This window comes from Engystomops pustulosus, chromosome 10, assembly GCF_040894005.1.
Source record: "Engystomops pustulosus chromosome 10, aEngPut4.maternal, whole genome shotgun sequence".
Lineage (NCBI taxonomy): Eukaryota > Metazoa > Chordata > Amphibia > Anura > Leptodactylidae > Engystomops > Engystomops pustulosus.
This window is the reverse complement of record NC_092420.1, coordinates 69,310,887-69,329,849: the sequence shown is the minus strand read 5'-3', so window position 1 is coordinate 69,329,849 and position 18,963 is coordinate 69,310,887. Positions and strand designations below refer to the sequence as shown.

Below are 18,963 nucleotides of genomic sequence, written 5' to 3'. Positions count from 1 at the left end.
CGCCGTGATGCCCTGTAATAGCTCTTGGGCGGTGTGCCTTTTGTCGCCTAGGCTCAGCAGTTTGAGCACCGCCTGCTGTCGCTTAGCGACGGCACTGCTGCTGTGCCTAGAGCTACCGACTGATGGCGCCGTGCCCACGGATGGTAGTTCGGAGGAGGAGGTGGAGGAGGGGTGGGAGGAGGAGGAGGCATAGTAGGCCTGAAACACCTGGACCGAGGTAGGCCCCGCAATCCTCGGCGTCGGCAGTATATGAGCAGCCCCAGTGTCAGACTCGGTCCCAGCCTCCACCAAGTTAACAAAATGTGCCGTCAGCGATATATAGTGGCCCTGCCCGGCAGCACTCGTCCACGTGTCCGTGGTCAGGTGGACCTTGTCAGAAACGGCGTTGGTCAGGGCACGGATGATGTTGTCTGACACGTGCTGGTGCAGGGCTGGGACGGCACATCGGGAAAAGTAGTGGCGGCTGGGGACCGAATACCGAGGGGCGGCCGCCGCCATGAGGTTGCGAAAGGCCTCGGTCTCTACTAGCCTATAGGGCAGCATCTCCAGGCTAAGCAATCTGGAGATGTGCACATTAAGGGCTTGGGCGTGCGGGTGGGTTGCACTATATTTGCGTTTCCGCTCCAGCGTCTGGGGTATGGAGAGCTGAACGCTGGTGGATGCTGTGGAGGATCGTGGAGGCGACGATGGGGTTTTTGTGGCAGGGTCCTGGGCAGGGGGCTGACTAGCAGCTGACACAGGGGAAGGAGCAGTGGTGTGCACGGCCGGAGGTGAACGGGCTTGTTGCCACTGAGTGGGGTGTTTAGCATTCATATGCCTGCGCATACTGGTGGTAGTTAAGCTAGTAGTGGTGGAACCCCTGCTGAGCCTGGTTTGGCAAATGTTGCACACCACAGTCCGTCGGTCATCCGGTGTTTCCTTAAAGAACCTCCAGACTTCTGAAGATCTAGCCCTCGCCGCAGGAGCCCTCGCCACGGGAGCTTCACTAGTTGACACATTTGGCGCTGATGCACCAGCTCTGGCCCTGCCTCTCCGTCTGGCCCCACCACTGCCTCTTCCAACCTGTTCTGGTCGAGGACTCTCCTCCGTCTCAGAAGCACTGTGTTCACCCGGCCTCTCAACCCAGCTTGGGTCTGTCACCTCATCATCCTCCGATCCCTCAGTCTGCTCCCCCCTCGGACTTCCTGCCCTGACAACAACTTCCCCACTGTCTGACAACCGTGTCTCCTCATCGTCGGACACCTCTTTACACACTTCCACTACGTCAAGAAGGTCATCATCACCCACAGACTGTGACTGTTGGAAAACCTGGGCATCGGAAAATTGCTCAGCAGCAACCGGACAAGTGGTTTGTGACTGTGGGAAGGGTCCAGAAAACAGTTCCTCAGAGTATGCCGGTTCAAATGCCAAATTTTCCTGGGAGGGGGCAGACTGGGGGGGAGGAGGCTGAGGTGCAGGAGCTGGAGGAGTGGCGATTTCGGTGACATGGGTGGACTGCGTGGAAGACTGACTGGTGGTGGACAAATTGCTCGAAGCATTGTCAGCAATCCACGACATCACCTGTTCGCACTGTTCTGGCCTCAACAGTGCTCTACCACGAGTCCCAGTAACTTCAGACATGAACCTAGGGAGTGTAGCTCTGCGGCGTTCCCCTGCTCCCTCATCAGCAGGTGGTGTCTCACCCCGCCCAGGACCACGGCCTCTGACCCCTGCAGTAGTTGGACGCCCACGTCCCCGCCCTCGTCCTCTACCCCTAGCCCTCGGGTTAAACATTTTTAAAATGAGAGTTATAACTTTATTTTTTTTTTTACTTTTTTTTGTTTTTTTTTGTGTTTTTTTTTTTTTTTTTTGTGTTTTTTGTTTTTTTTTGAGTTTTTAAAACCAAACAATGCTATCCTATTGCTATGGCTATTTTCTAGCCAAGTATCAAAGCACACTACTATGCCAGATGAGATGACACTGAGTTAGTGCCTAATTGAAATCCAACCCCTACTAAATTTTCCCACTTCGGTCTTTGCTATGGATATGTGCGTCACTAAGCGCAGAACACAGCGGTCGCAAGTCTCACTACAAATTGCTCAGAATTGGCTAGTACATGCACTGCAGAAAGTACAGCCACCAGCAGATCAACCAGAAATCAAATATATAGAACGCTACTGTATGCGTAAGTAAGCTCTTTGTATTCTCCTATGGCTATTTTCTAGCCAAGTATCAAAACACACTACTATGCCAGATGAGATGACACTGAGTTAGTGCCTAATTGAAATCCAACCCCTACTAAATTTTCCCACTTCGGTCTTTGCTATGGATATGTGCGTCACTAAGCGCAGAACACAGCGGTCGCAAGTCTCACTACAAATTGCTCAGAATTGGCTAGTACATGCACTGCAGAAAGTACAGCCACCAGCAGATCAACCAGAAATCAAATATATAGAACGCTACTGTATGCGTAAGTAAGCTCTTTGTATTCTCCTATGGCTATTTTCTAGCCAAGTATCAAAACACACTACTATGCCAGATGAGATGACACTGAGTTAGTGCCTAATTGAAATCCAACCCCTACTAAATTTTCCCACTTCGGTCTTTGCTATGGATATGTGCGTCACTAAGCGCAGAACACAGCGGTCGCAAGTCTCACTACAAATTGCTCAGAATTGGCTAGTACATGCACTGCAGAAAGTACAGCCACCAGCAGATCAACCAGAAATCAAATATATAGAACGCTACTGTATGCGTAAGTAAGCTCTTTGTATTCTCCTATGGCTATTTTCTAGCCAAGTATCAAAGCACACTACTATGCCAGATGAGATGACACTGAGTTAGTGCCTAATTGAAATCCAACCCCTACTAAATTTTCCCACTTCGGTCTTTGCTATGGATATGTGTGCCACTAAGAGCTAAACACAACGGTAGCAAGTCCCCCTGCTAATTCCTCACAAAATGGTACTAGATGCAAATTAAAATAAAAAAAGTAGAACGTTATTGTAGCCCTAAGAAGGGCTGTTGGGTTCTTTGAGAATCACTCCTGCCTAACAGTAAGCTAATAGAACACCCTAACGCTTTCCCTGACCAGCAGCAGCTCTCTCCCTAGCGGCATCCAGACACAGAATGATCCGAGCAGCGCGGGCAGCGGCTAGTCTATCCCAGGGTCACCTGATCTGGCCAGCCAACCACTGCTATCGACGTGTAAGGGTACCACGTCATGCTGGGTGGAGTGCAGAGTCTCCTGGCTTGTGATTGGCTCTGTTTCTGGCCGCCAAAAAGCAAAACGGCGGGAGCTGCCATTTTCTCGAGCGGGCGAAGTATTCGTCCGAGCAACGAGCAGTTTCGAGTACCCTAATGCTCGACCGAGCATCAAGCTCGGACGAGCATGTTCGCTCATCTCTAGTTATAAACTCCAGGGTAAAGCAGTTTAATAGAATGGGACAAAAAATGTGTGTTCGGATTTCACACTAAAATAATTTCTGTGACCTCATTTAGTCCATCGGGTTTTAAGGTTTTTAATCTGTAGATCCAGTATATTTCCCTTCCTTTTAAAACTTCGAATCTACACCATTGCTTTATATATGAGCTACCAATACACACCCTGTAATGCAACTGACGAAGAACCCGTTACGGGTTCGAAACGCGTTTTGCTTTTCATTTTTATGTTTTTATTATATTCTGGTTTTTATATATAATAAAAAAAATTAATGGAACGGACCGCGCCAAACTTTCTTTGATCGAATTGGGGATATCCAATAGAAACCCATATCGGAGAAACTCACTGTTCCCACACTCGGGCGGGTAAACCCACCGGAACCCCAAGAGGCTGCAGACCGCTCCAATTTTAACAATACCTGCTATATATGTTGTGCCATTTTGCGCAACTCAACAAGGTGAGTGTACACCTATACAAATTATTGATATCCAGCTATACTGAGTTAACCTACACATCCAGCGCCCCCTTTTTTTTGTCTACTGTCCCCACTTTATCTTCTTTCTATGGATATGCTCTTAAAAGAACCAGCCTGACGCTAAAAGAGGGCTGATGCTCCAAAATCTATTCCAATTGGTTATATTACTACCTACTATAATGTAGATTGTTGGGATGGGAAGTAGGAATAAGCAGACCCATTCCTGTTTGGTCCAATTTGGCCAAACTCAAACTTGAAAATTCTGTTCAATGTGACATCAATGGGGAGTGACGATCCAATGGAAAATGGATGGCTTTTAAAGATTTAACACACTCAATCAGGGCCAGCACCAATTGTGGGTGATAACAACCAGGGGGTGTACTCAAAATAAACATTGCAGTTGGGGATCCAATTATTAACCCCTAAATGATATGTGGCGTATTACTACATCATGCGTTGGCATCACAGGCTGAACCCTCTCCATAGCCAGTGAGTGTTTGGCTGCAAATTGCAACAAACACCCACTGGTAACACTGCTAGCACTGATAGCAGGTATTAGCCCTTCAAGCATTAACCCTTTAAGCATTACAAAGTCAGCAGCATGAGAACGGCATGAGAAGACCCGAGGCTTTCTCATTTCACACTTTATATTACAATGAGCGATTTGCCCATTTTAAGAGGTGATGTGGAAAATACCCATATACCACCATATTGTAGTATGGTAGGATAAATCAGACTGCCTAGGGTTAAAGTAACCTAGGGGCTCTGAAATATAGAAACAGTTAAAAAAATGTAAGAAAAACCTAAAAATTCAAATCACCCCCTTTGCTTAGTACGGATATAAATAGAAATAAACAGTAAAAATCATGTTAGATATTGTCACGTACAAAAATGTCCAAGCCCTAAAATCCAAGCCCATAAGAAAAGGGTGCAAATGAGGTTTTATTTTACCATTTCACCACATTTAGAATTTTTTTCCCACTTCCCACTACACGGCATGGAACATTAAATACAGTCAGCAGGAAATGCAATCTGTTACACATAAAACAAGCTCTCAAACAGCTCTTTGCATGGAAAAGTAAAAAAAAAGATATGGATTTTTTAAAGGTGGGGAGTGAAAAATGAAAACACAAAAACAAAAAAGGGCCTGGTAGTTAAGGGGTTAATAGTCCATGTTTCTAACTAGTTCCATTCTTCCTTTTTCAGGCCATTGTAACTCTTAAAATCCATTACGCATTTCAGCGCTGAAATTGATCGGAGAGATGACCTGACTTCTCTCCTTAAATATCAAATTAAGTTATTTGTTGATCAATTCCTAAAAATATAGACAATTTTAATTATCATAACTATTTTTTTTTTTCTATTGTGTTTACAATGTCTCATCCCGTTAACACTTTTTGGACACACCAATACTAAACTTACTTAGGAAACAACCCAGGATCGGTGCTGGCATTGGTAAGCCTTTGCTGCAATATGTACTGTACTACGCTATCTGCAGGTGAATTTCTTCTAGTGATCCACCACTACATATGGTGCAAACGGAGGCGGTCACAGGAGAAACGCAGGAGTGTTGGTCTGAATAGCGGTATATTCCTATCGGAGGATTCAGGAATTTGTGCTGGAGGAGTGTGAACTACTGTATTTTGTGAGTGACATATTGGAAGAAGAAGGACACAAGGAAGCGAGAGAATCGGGAGCTCTGGTCAGAACTTATTTTCAAAGTTATACAATTTGGGTTTACTGGATTAACCTTTGACTGCTTGTAGCTCCGCAAGAGAGGTGTGCAGCACATAGCTGTTTCTAATTCACTTGGGATTGTGTGAAAAGATCAAATGGAATTCGTCTCTTTGTGATTTTTCTCTACCTTTAACATAGGGTGTGCAACAGACTTTGCATGTTAAATCTAGCGCACGGTCCGACTAAGCACCGGAATGCCCCCTAATGTGTGTCGCATGGTGGTGTCTACTGCAACTTCGCCACAAAACGGTCACATGCAACAAATTTGTGGTGCAGACACTTCTTAAATACATGCACAAACAGTTTGCACTTAAAAGAACATGCAAAGCCTGGCAGAAAACTGGCAGAAAAGCCCTTAGTATATGTGCCCCAATGTGTCTTCCTCAACTTCCTTCCTACAGATTCCGTAACAGGGACTCCCAGCTACTCCGACTATTAGACAACTAGCCTCCAAAAAAAAGGAAACTCCTTTTTTCTTTAAAAAAAAATTTCTGACCAGTTAGACCAGAATTAGACTGTTGGCAATACATTAACTTGTCAGTGATGGCAAGACAAAACTCAGCAAGATGCCTTCTGGGTCACTCAGTTGGAATTACGGATTCGAATGGATGCAAATGGAATTGTTAATTGCATAATGCAAAGCCATACACACATTAGCAATAATCAATTCCTTATTCACTGTAATGTTTCGTTGCTGCTCTCTCATTGTTTAGAAAGAGAAAGTTTAACGGCAGGAATTTCTAATGAACAGATAATAAAGTACATTGATCAAGAACAGTCAATACAATCAATCCGTTATGTACTAGTAAGTGGTCTATTGGCCATAGTGCGGGTAAAGTAATGTATTTAGATTAATAAAATATCTTTTTTGTCAAATGATTTAGCATTTGGAAAGTCAGAAAGTTGTAATTACGACAATATGATATTCAGCCCAGTCTTTAGATGTGGAATTAATATAAATCAATGAATGTTTATTGGAATTACGTGGAAATATCTCTCAATCTACTTTGTGTTCAAATGCCTTAAGGGTTTTAGGATCTTTGAAAAAACTTTCAGAGGTTCTCACAGGAAGGTAATCACTATCTTTCTGATGTGTGATATACTGTTTGAATCAAGGATTTGTATCCTCCGTTTGGATTGAGGCGTTGTTGGGTAATCTATGGGACTGATGAAGATAACTTAGTGATGAACTCTATTTTTATCAGTCTGAAATGTTATAAAGCAGCCATGTGCAGCTAGCTGTCCATGGATGTTCACTGAGGAATTTTAGGGAAAATAAAATGTAACTTTTATTAATCTTCTCATTAAAAAGCATCTAATAGATGTCAAAAAATCAAAGTTGTGTGAACCAAAACCACCACCATACTGGGGAGAATGTGGCACTTAGGATCAGAGCTTCCGTCTTTGGAGAGATTAGTACTCCTTCATGCTCCACAGCCTCCTATTTAGAGATGAGCGAACATGCTCGTCCGAGCTTGATGCTCGTTCGAGTATTAAGGTACTCGAGACGGCTCGTTGCTCGGACGAGTATTTCCCCTGCTCGAGATCGAGCATTTAATTAAAAAAACACAGTGAAGAACAATGAAGAATAGAATAAAAACAGTGAACACAGTGAACACAGGATCATTTAAGTGAAAAACACAGTGAAGAACACAGTGAAGAATAGATTACAGATGTTCGGCACATCTGCTTACTTGTCGGAAGATACGCGCGGAACGGTGCGAACAAAATAGTATGTGAAGAACAATATATATGTGTGAAGAACACATTGAAGAACACGGTGAGCAGGACAGAGACAACGGGGAGCAGCACAGAGACACCGGGGAGCAGCACAGAGACACCGGGGAGCAGCACGGAGACATCGGGCAGCGGCAGCACAGAGACATGGGGCAGCGGCAGCACGGAGACATGGGGCACGGAGACATGGGGCACGGAGACATGGGGCACGGAGACATGGGCACGGAGAGCAGCGGGGCACGGAGACATGGGGCACGGAGACAGCGGGGCACGGAGAGCAGCGGGGCACGGAGACATGGGGCACGGAGACATGGGCACGGAGAGCAGCGGGGCACGGAGACATGGGGCACGGAGACATGGGCACGGAGAGCAGCGGGGCACGGAGACATGGGGCACGGAGACATGGGCACGGAGAGCAGCGGGCACGGAGAGCAGCGGGGCACGGAGACATGGGGCACGGAGACATGGGGCACGGAGACATGGGCACGGAGAGCAGCGGGGCACGGAGACATGGGGCACGGAGACATGGGCACGGAGAGCAGCGGGGCACGGAGAGCAGCGGGGCACGGAGAGCAGCGGGGCACGGAGAGCAGCGGGGCACGGAGAGCAGCGGGGCACGGAGACATGGGGCACGGAGACATGGGCACGGAGAGCAGCGGGGCACGGAGAGCAGCGGGGCACGGAGAGCAGCGGGGCACGGAGAGCAGCGGGGCACGGAGAGCAGCGGGGCACGGAGAGCAGCGGGGCACGGGACAGCGTATCTCCCGACAAGTAAGCAGATGTGCAGAACATCTGTAATCTATTCTTCACTGTGTTTTTCACTTAAATGATCTTGTGTTCACTGTTTTTATTCTATTCCTCACTGTTCTTCACATCTGTTAACTTGTCGGGAGATAATATACGCGCGGAACAGTGAAGAATAGATTGCAGATGTTTGCATACATCTGCTAACTTATCAGAAGACATTCTTTTTCAATTAATTAACACATTTTATTCCCGAACCATGGTCCCTTTGAAAAATGCTCGAGTCTCCCATTGACTTCAATGGGGCTCGTTATTCGAGACGAGCACTCGAGCATCTGGAAAAGTTCGTCTCGAATAACGAGCACTCGAGCATTTTAGTGCTCGCTCATCTCTACTCCTAATGCCTAAACGTTCATAAAATACTAAAAGTAGAGGGCAAAGCTGATTGCCTATATACACACAGACTAGTTCCTTAGCCACAAAAAACAATGCGGCGGAATCAGGGATTCACACTGAGTTAACCAGAGGTCTGTTCGCGTGCCAACTCTGACTCCTAAATAAATCCCACTTAAGGTGTTTCTATACTTGCGGATTATCATCAGGGGTTACTTTAAGACAGACATATTGCATTTGCTGCCGATGGTCCATTGACAACAGCAGTGAACCTTAGCCGTGGGTTCTCTGAGATTATAAACCCATTCATGCGGGAACTCCCTGTCCATTGCCCAATCCACAGACTGCATCCAGGGACCTTCCTCCCAAAGCCTCTGCCCCTGCCATAGTCCGGACAACCAATCATAAGGCTATTGCCAGACACACCTCACCTTGCTGAGTCATCAACGCCTATGACGAATAGGCATGCCTGCACTCTGGGGTAACAGGTTGACAGCTGCGCACCGGATCTTATCCAGACCACTCAGGTCCGAGATCCATGCGCTGTGCATCTACCCTTTGGGCCTGTCGCACAGATATTGATCCATAGCAACAGGTCACCTCTAGATGCAGCTAGTAGGTGTAGCTCCTCCAAGATGTGACTCAGTGATGGGACGAGGTACCCTGATCCCTACCTAAATCGGGAGAAGCTCCGATGATGTCAAAGCAACCCGAGCCGTATGGGTTACGGCACTCGTATAATGGCGCCCAAATACTATCACCAAGGGGCGCTGTAAATTTCCCACAATGTGAGGGAAGGATGTAAGACATAACAGTCTACACATCTGAGAAACCACAGAACGTCCAAGCAGGGCTATGAGTGAGGGAGGGGAGCCTGAGTAACAGCAGTGTTGGTACTTATTTATTGTTCCAGTCCCCCTCCCTGTACCGGGGGTCGTACCATTTTCTATGATTATTGCAGCTCCTGATGACAGAAGCCCTAACAAATAGACATTTATAACTAGGGATTAGGAGACCCACTTGGGTTCCAGTTTGTCGAGTTTGGCCAAAGCTTGAACAAAAGTTTGGTTCAGGAATCCAAGCCACCTGTAAAACCTGAGATTATTGCCGGCAAAACCCACTGGCTTCAGATGTTCTTATATACCACCATTTTCCCACCATTTGGCTTCGATCAAACCAGAAAAATCCAGAACTTTGAGAGCCCAAAACTCTGTCCTGGTCATGTGATGAATATATTCTACAATACATGCATTCTGAACTTGTGTAATAAGCCAAACTACTGAAAAAGATTTAAACACAGGGCTGATTTTCAATTTTCCAGCTTTTGCCTACCCATGCCACTTTTTACTGCAGCTACAGATGTATTAAGAGGATCCAAATAGTTAGATTTATGTGCAACTTAAAAAAAAAAAAGTTTCAGATTTAGGCAAAAATCCCACGATGACAAATTTTGTCCAACTTTTCACCAACAAATTTGCAAATACAATGCAGACCCTAGCACTTCATATGCCATATTTATCAAGCGGTCTTTGAAGAGGTGATAAGTAGAGATGAGCGAACATACTCGTCCGAGCTTGATGCTCGATCGAGCATTAGTGTACTCGTAACTGCTCGTTGCTCGGACGAGTATTTCGCCCGCTCGAGAAAATGGCAGCTCCCGCCGTTTTGCTTTTTGGCGGCCAGAAACAGAGCCAATCACAAGCCAGGAGACTCTGCACTCCACCCAGCATGACGTGGTACCCTTACACGTAGATAGCAGTGGTTGGCTGGCCAGATCAGGTGACCCTGGGATAGACTAGCCGCTGCCCGCGCTGCTCGGATCATTCTCTGTCTGGATGCCGCTAGGGAGAGAGCTGCTGCTGGTCAGGGAAAGCGTTAGGGTGTTCTATTAGCTTACTGTTAGGCAGGAGTGATTCTAAAAGAACCCAACAGCCCTTCTTAGGGCTACAATAACGTTATAATTTTTTTTTTTTTTATTTGCAGCTAGTACCATATTGTGAGGAATTAGCAGGGGGACTTGCTACCGTTGTGTTTAGCTCTTAGTGACACACATATCCACCTCAAACACCAAAGTGGGAAAATTTATTAGGGGTTTGAGTATAATTAGGCACAGTCTGCCAGTTTCTTTTTATTTTACGTTTATTGTTTTAATAACTCAGTGTCATCTCATCTTGCATAGTAGTGTGCTGTAATACTTGGCTAGAAAATAGCCATAGGAGAATACAAACGGCTTAATTACGCCTACAGTAGCGTTATATATATTTGTTTTCTGGTTGATCTGCTGGTGGCTGTAGTTGTTGCAGTGCATCTACTAGTAAATTGTGAGCAATTTGGAGTCAGACTTGCGACCACTGTGTTTTAGTGACGCACATATCCATCGCAAAGACCGAAGTGGGAAAATTTATTAGGGCCCGGGGTTGTATTTCAATTAGGCACAGTCTGCCATTTCCTTTTTTATTTTACGTTTATTTTTTTCATAACTCAGCGTCATCTCATCTGGCATAGTAGTGTGCTGTAATACTTGGCTAGAAAATAGCCATAGGAGAATACAAACGGCTTAATTACGCCTACAGTAGCGTTATATATATTTGATTTCTGGTTGATCTGCTGGTGGCTGTAGTTGTTGCAGTGCATCTACTAGTAAATTGTGAGCAATTTGGAGTCAGACTTGCGACCACTGTGTTTTAGTGACGCACATATCCATCGCAAAGACCGAAGTGGGAAAATTTATTAGGGCCCGGGGTTGGATTTCAATTAGGCACAGTCTGCCATTTCCTTTTTTATTTTACGTTTATTTTTTTCATAACTCAGCGTCATCTCATCTGGCATAGTAGTGTGCTGTAATACTTGGCTAGAAAATAGCCATAGGAGAATACAAACGGCTTAATTACGCCTACAGTAGCGTTATATATATTTGATTTCTGGTTGATCTGCTGGTGGCTGTAGTTGTTGCAGTGCATCTACTAGCAAATTGTGAGCAATTTGGAGTCAGACTTGCGACCACTGTGTTTTGCGCTTAGTGACGCACATATCCATCGCAAAGACCGAAGTGGGAAAATTTATTAGGGCCCGGGGTTGTATTTCAATTAGGCACAGTCTGCCATTTCATTTTTTATCTTACGTTTATTTTTTTCATAACTCAGCGTCATCTCATCTGGCATAGCAGTGTGCTTTCATACTTGGCTATAAAATAGCCATAGCAATAGGATAGCATTGTTTGGTTTTAAAAACTAAAAAACACAAAAAAAAAAAAAAAAAAAAGTTAAAAAAAAAATTCAAGTTATAACTCTCATTTTCAAAATGTTTAACCCGAGGGCTAGGGGTAGAGGACGAGGGCGGGGACGTGGGCGTCCAACTACTGCAGGGGTCAGAGGCCGTGGTCCTGGGCGGGGTGAGACACCACCTGCTTATGAGGGAGCAGGGGAACGCCGCAGAGCTACACTCCCTAGGTTCATGTCTGAAGTTACTGGGAATCGTGGTAGAGCACTGTTGAGGCCAGAACAGTGCGAACAGGTGATGTCGTGGATTGCCGACAATGCTTCGAGCAATTTGTCCACCAGTCAGTCTTCCACGCAGTCCACCCATGTCACCGAAATCGGCACTCCTTCAGCTCCTGCACCTCAGCCTCCTCCCCCCCAGTCTGCCCCCTCCCAGCAAAATTTGCCATTTGAACCGGCATACTCTGAGGAACTGTTTTCTGGACCATTCCCACAGTCACAAACCACTTGTCCGGTTGCTGATGAGCAATTTTCCGATGCCCAGGTTTTCCACCAGTCGCAGTCTGTGGGTGATGATGACCTTGTTGACGTACTGGAAGAAGTGTGTAAAGAGGTGTCCGACGATGAGGAGACACGGTTGTCAGACAGTGGGGAAGTTGTTGTCAGGGCAGGAAGTCCGAGGGGGGAGCAGACTGAGGGATCGGAGGATGATGAGGTGACAGACCCAAGCTGGGTTGAGAGGCCGGGTGAACACAGTGCTTCTGAGACGGAGGAGAGTCCTCGACCAGAACAGGTTGGAAGAGGCAGTGGTGGGGCCAGACGGAGAGGCAGGGCCAGAGCTGGTGCATCAGCGCCAAATGTGTCAACTAGTGAAGCTCCCGTGGCAAGGGCTCCTGCGGCGAGGGCTAGATTTTCAGAAGTCTGGAGGTTCTTTAAGGAAACACCGGATGACCGACGGACTGTGGTGTGCCACATTTGCCAAACCAGGATCAGCAGGGGTTCCACCACTACTAGCTTAACTACCACCAGTATGCGCAGGCATATGAATGCTAAACACCCCACTCAGTGGCAACAAGCGCGTTCACCTCCGGCCGTGCACACCACTGCTCCTTCCCCTGTGTCAGCTGATAGTAAGCCCCCTGCCTAGGACCCTGCCACAAAAACCCCATCGTCGCCTCCACGATCCTCCACAGCATCCACCAGCGTTCAGCTCTCCATACCCCAGACGCTGGAGCGGAAACGCAAATATAGTGCAACCCACCCGCACGCCCAAGCCCTTAATGTGCACATCTCCAGATTGCTAAGCCTGGAGATGCTGCCCTATAGGCTAGTAGAGACCGAGGCCTTTCGCAGCCTCATGGCGGCGGCCGCCCCTCGGTATTCGGTCCCCAGCCGCCACTACTTTTCCCGATGTGCCGTCCCAGCCCTGCACCAGCACGTGTCAGACAACATAATCCGTGCCCTGACCAATGCCATTTCTGACAAGGTCCACCTGACCACGGACACGTGGACGAGTGCTGCCGGGCAGGGCCACTATATATCTCTGACGGCACATTGGGTTAACTTGGTGGAGGCTGGGACCGAGTGTGACCCTGCGGCTGGTCATATACTGCCAACGCCGAGGATTGCGGGGCCTACCTCGGTCCAGGTGTTTGAGGCCTACTATGCCTCCTCCTCCTCCCACCCCTCCTCCACCTCCTTCTCCGAACGACCATCCGTGGGCATGGCGCCATCAGTCGGTAGCTCTAGGCACAGCAGCAGTGCCGTCGCTAAGCGACAGCAGGCGGTGCTCAAACTGCTGAGCCTAGGCGATAAAAGGCACACCGCCCAAGAACTATTACAGGGCATCACGGCGCAGACTGATCTGTGGCTGGCACCGCTGAACCTGAAGCCAGGCATGGTTGTGTGTGACAACGGCCGTAACCTGGTGGCGGCTCTGCAACTCGGCAGACTGACACATGTGCCATGCCTGGCCCATGTGTTAAATCTGATAGTTCAGCGTTTCCTCAAGACATACCCCAATCTGTCTGATTTGCTCACGAAGGTGCGCCGCATCTGTGCGCATTTCAGGAAGTCCAGCACAGATGCTGCCACTCTCAGGGCAGCGCAGCGCCGCCTCCAACTGCCCGCTCACCGACTGTTGTGCGACGTGCTCACGAGGTGGAATTCAACACTGACCATGTTATCCAGAGTTTACCAGCAGCGCCGAGCGATTGTAGACTGCCAGATGTCAACTTCCACCAGAACTGGTAGTCAGGTCAGTCAGCTTCCTCAAGTCTACAATGAGGAGTGGACGTGGATGTCTGATATCTGTCAGGTGCTGAGTAACTTTGAGGAGTCAACACAGATGGTCAGTGGCGATGCCGCCATCATCAGCCTCACCATCCCGCTGCTTGGCCTGTTGAAAAACTCTCTGGTCAGCATGAAGTCGGAAGCTTTGCGCTCCTCACAAGAGACGGGGGAAGAAGATTCCCTTGTTGATAGCCAAAGCACCCTTAGGTCTGTTTCTCAGCGCATATCGGAGGAGGTGGAGGTGGAGGAGGATGAGGAGGAAGAGGAGGAGAATGTTGGCGAGACACAAGAGGGGACCATTGTTGAGTCCTTCACTGTTGAGCGTGTATGGGCAGAAGAAGAGGAATTGGAGGAGTTGGAGGAGGAGGAAATGGACAGTCAGGCCAGTGAGGGGAGCGAATTCTTACGCGTTGGTACTCTGGCGCATATGGCAGATTTCATGCTAGGCTGCCTATCCCGTGACCCTCGCGTTCAAAGAATTTATTCCAGCACCGATTACTGGGTGTTCACTCTCCTGGACCCACGGTACAAGCAAAATCTTTCCACTCTCATCCCTGGAGAGGAAAGGAGTGTGAGAATGCATGAATACCAGCAGGCCCTGGTGCACAAGCTGAAACAGTATTTCCCTTCTGACAGCGCTAGCGGCAGAGTGCGTAGTTCTGCGGGACAAGTAGCGAGGGAGAGTAGGCGAGCAGGCAGCTTGTCCAGCACTGGCAAGGGTACGCTTTACAAGGCTTTTGCCAGCTTTATGTCACCCCAGCAAGACACTGTCACCTGTCCCCAGTCTCGGCAGAGTAGGGCTGATCTTTACAGAAAGATGGTGAGGGAGTACGTAGCTGACCATACCATCGTCCTAAATGATCACACAGCTCCCTACAACTACTGGGTTTCAAAGCTGGACATGTGGCACGAACTGGCGCTGTACGCCTTGGAGGTTCTTGCCTGCCCTGCCGCTAGCGTCTTGTCCGAGCGGGTTTTCAGTGCAGCTGGTGGCATCATCACCGATAAGCGTACACGCCTGTCGACTGACAGCGCTGACAGGCTGACGCTTATCAAGATGAATAAAGCATGGATTTCTCCTAATTTCCAATCTCCAGCAGGTGAAGGAAGCTCAACCTGAATAATTTATCCACTCCTCCTCCTCCTCCTCATTTTCCTCCTTCTCCTGCTCTTTGTACAGTAAAGCAGAGGAAACTGGCTATTTTTTGACAGGGCCCACTGGCTCTACCTATAGTACTTTATGCATTTAATTTTTCTGGAGGGCCACCGACCCGGTCCTCTGTTTTAAAAAATTTTTGGGAGTGCCACATACAGGCACTCAATCTATTCAATTTTTCTGGAGCTCCACCTACCTGCTCCTCTGGTTTGAAAAATTTTTTGGACTGCCACATACAGGCACTCAATCTATTCCATTTTTCTGGAGGGCCACCTACCTGCTCCTCTGGTTTGAAAACTTTTTTGGACTGCCACATACAGGCACTCAATCTATTCAATTTTTCTGGAGGGCCACCTACCTGCTCCTCTGGTTTAAAAACTTTTTTGGACTGCCACATACAGGCACTCAATCTATTCCATTTTTCTGGAGGGCCACCTACCTGCTCCTCTGGTTTAAAAACTTTTTTGGACTGCCACATACAGGCACTCAATCTATTCCATTTTTCTGGAGGGCCCACCTACCTGCTCCTCTGGTTTAAAAACTTTTTTGGACTGCCACATACAGGCACTCAATCTATTCAATTTTTCTGGAGGGCCACCTACCTGCTCCTCTGGTTTAAAAACTTTTTTGGACTGCCACATACAGGCACTCAATCTATTCAATTTTTCTGGAGGGCCACCTACCTGCTCCTCTGGTTTAAAAACTTTTTTGGACTGCCACATACAGGCACTCAATCTATTCCATTTTTCTGGAGGGCCACCTACCTGCTTCTCTGGTTTAAAAACTTTTTTGGACTGCCACATACAGGCACTCAATCTATTCCATTTTTCTGAAGGGCCACCTACCTGCTCCTCTGGTTTAAAAACTTTTTTGGACTGCCACATACAGGCACTCAATCTATTCCATTTTTCTGGAGGGCCACCTACCTGCTCCTCTGGTTTAAAAACTTTTTTGGACTGCCACATACAGGCACTCAATCTATTCCATTTTTCTGGAGGGCCACCTACCTGCTCCTCTGGTTTGAAAAATTTTTTAGACTGCCACATACAGGCACTATCCAAATTGAATTGTCTCCATAGCAGCCTCCACACGTTGTCTCCATTGCTACCTCCAAAAGTCGTCCATATAGCTGCCTCCATACATCGTCCCTTTATCAAACGAGGTTTGTCAGGCCGAAATTTGGGTTGTTTTCATGGATTCCATCAAAGTTGTTAACTTTGTCGCCACCCTGCTGTGTTATCCACAAAATACACTGGCAAACTTTTACCATTTACGGATATTATTTCAGCGCTTCTTGCGCATCTGTTTACATTCCCCTCACCCGCCATATCCTAAACTTATAAGAACGCTACTACACTTGATCTTATACAAAAGGTTCTTAGAAGTGCTGTTTGGGGAGTAGCCTAGAGACAGGGGCTTGGATTGGCGAAAGCTCGCCTGGCAGCGGAGCGGCAGCTCCATGCCAAGAACCAACTAACATAGTTTTAACTGCAGCACCTTTAATCTACTACTAGTTCACTGCCTCCATACATGCCCGCCTTATCAAACGTGCTGTGTCAGGCAGAATTTTGGGTTGTTTTCATGGCTTCCACAACAAACTTGTTAACTTTGTCGCCATCCTGCTGTGTAATCCACAAAATATACTGGCAAACTTTTACCATTTACGGATATTATTTCAGCGCTTCTTGCGCATCTGTTTACATCCCCCTCACCCGCCATATCCCAAACTTATAAGAACGCTACTACACTTAACTTGGTGCAGGCTGGGACCGAGTCTGACCCTGGGGCTGGTCATATACTGCCGACGCAGAGGATTGCGGGGCCTACCTCGGTCCAGGTCTCAAAGGCCTACTATACCTCCAAATCCTCCCACCCCTCCTCCACCTCCTCCTCCTCCGAATTACCATCCATGGGCATGGCGCCATCAGTCGGTAGCTCTAGGCACAGCAGCAGTGCCGTCGCTAAGTGACAGCAGGCGGTGCTCAAACTGCTGAGCCTAGGTGATAAAAGGCACACCGCCCAAGAGCTATTGCAGGGCATTCCACATCAAACTTGTTAACTTTGTCGCCACCCTGCTGTGTAAGCCACAAAATATACTGGAAAACTTTTTTCATTTACGGATATTATTTCAGCGCTTCTTGCGCAGATGTTTACATTCCCCTCACCCGCCATATCCCAAACTTATAAGAACGCTACTACACTTGATCTTATCCGAAAGGTTCTTAGAAGTGCTGTTTGGGGAGTAGCCTAGAGACAGGGGCTTGGATTGGCGAAAGCTCGCCTGGCAGCGGAGCGCCAGCTCCATGCCAAGAAACAACTAACATAGTTTTAACTGCAGCACCTTTAATCTACTACTAGTTCACTGCCTCCATACATCGTCCCCTTATCAAACGAGCTGTGTCAGGCAGAATTTTGGATTGTTTTCATGGCTTCCATGTTAACTTTGTCGCCACCCTGCTGTGTAATCCACAAAATATACTGGCAAACTTTTATCATGTACCGATATTATTTGAGCGCTTCTTGCTCACCTCCTTTGGTTCCTCTCTGCTACCCATTGGTTTGAAGCCTGAGTCCATTTAGGGTATGTCGCCATGCCACTCTCTAGCCTTCCGCTGCTGCCGCTGCCTCTGCATGCCGTCCCCTATAGTGTCAGGGTCAATTATTGGATGTTTTAGATGCTATCTAGCTTCATTCTGTCACTCTGTCATGGCCATGCTGTTGCCCATAATTTTGGCATAATGGTGCATTTAAGCAGCCTCAGAGGCATCCATGCATGCTGCCCCTGCTGTTTCCTGTCCATTTCCGTGGTGTTTCCATCCTTTTCTGAGGTTCCCAGGTGTTTGGCCAAGCTTCCCTGTGCAGAGCCTTGGTCCCCTTGAAAAATGCTCGAGTCTCCCATTGACTTCAATGGGGCTCGTTACTCGAAACGAGCACTCGAGCATCGGGAAAAGTTCGTCTCGAATAACGAGTACCCAAGCATTTTTGTGCTCGCTCATCTCTAGTGATAAGATATTTTACAAATTAGTACACAAATCCTACCTTATGATTGATCTGTCCCATACAGTATACAAAGGTCTTTGTGCTATGTAGTGTACCCATAACAATCTATATATCTCAGCTTTTTCAACACTTCACATAATTATCAAAGAATTACTGCAATCGTTGTCATGGACCATGCAAATTTTTATGCTGAAGACCACTTTAATTCATACTAGACACTGGACTTGTATAAATTATTCAGTCTACACAATTTCTGTTTTTTCCAGAATCCCAACATTGCTTTTCAGATCGAATAGAATATACAATTTAAGCCACCAATTAAACATTTAGTTATTAGTAATAGCGGAGTGTAGCTTTTTATTTATGCGGCTCTAAACCGAAGTATAACCTCAAGGGAAGCCTATCCAGTGACAAATTAATACCTTGGAGAATATGGCTGAATGGTGGCAATGAGCTCATTTGCTCCCCCAATAATAAAGAATGACTTCTAGCATTAGCACAAGGCTGCCTGTTACCATGGTGATCTGGACTTACCTCATGGCTTCACGGAGAGCCCCCCGTTCACTAAGAGTCGTATGTTTGATGTCATCAAAATTATTTTCTAGTTTCTCACATTTCTGTTAAAACAAACACAACATTTATATTAACAATATATTTCACATTTTTATCTAGAAAATTTTTAATTGGGCAATTTTTGACACATACATACCAAATCATCTCACAAATACAAAAAACTGCATCATCTGAACTACCGCTTAGTCTCTTCTCTGTAGAGCAGTCCATATACAGA

The 18,963-nt window shown here is 47.0% G+C and overlaps 1 protein-coding gene across 1 annotated transcript in view; it reads right to left on the bottom strand.

Annotated features, from left to right (window-relative positions):
* DPYD (dihydropyrimidine dehydrogenase) overlaps positions 1 to 18,963 on the bottom strand; it is a 654,802-nt gene that overhangs the window by 512,061 nt on the left and 123,778 nt on the right. The window contains exon 3 of the mRNA XM_072127199.1: positions 18,708 to 18,790. Coding sequence (XP_071983300.1) covers positions 18,708 to 18,790 — 83 coding nt within the window. The remainder of the gene's footprint in view (positions 1 to 18,707; positions 18,791 to 18,963) is intronic.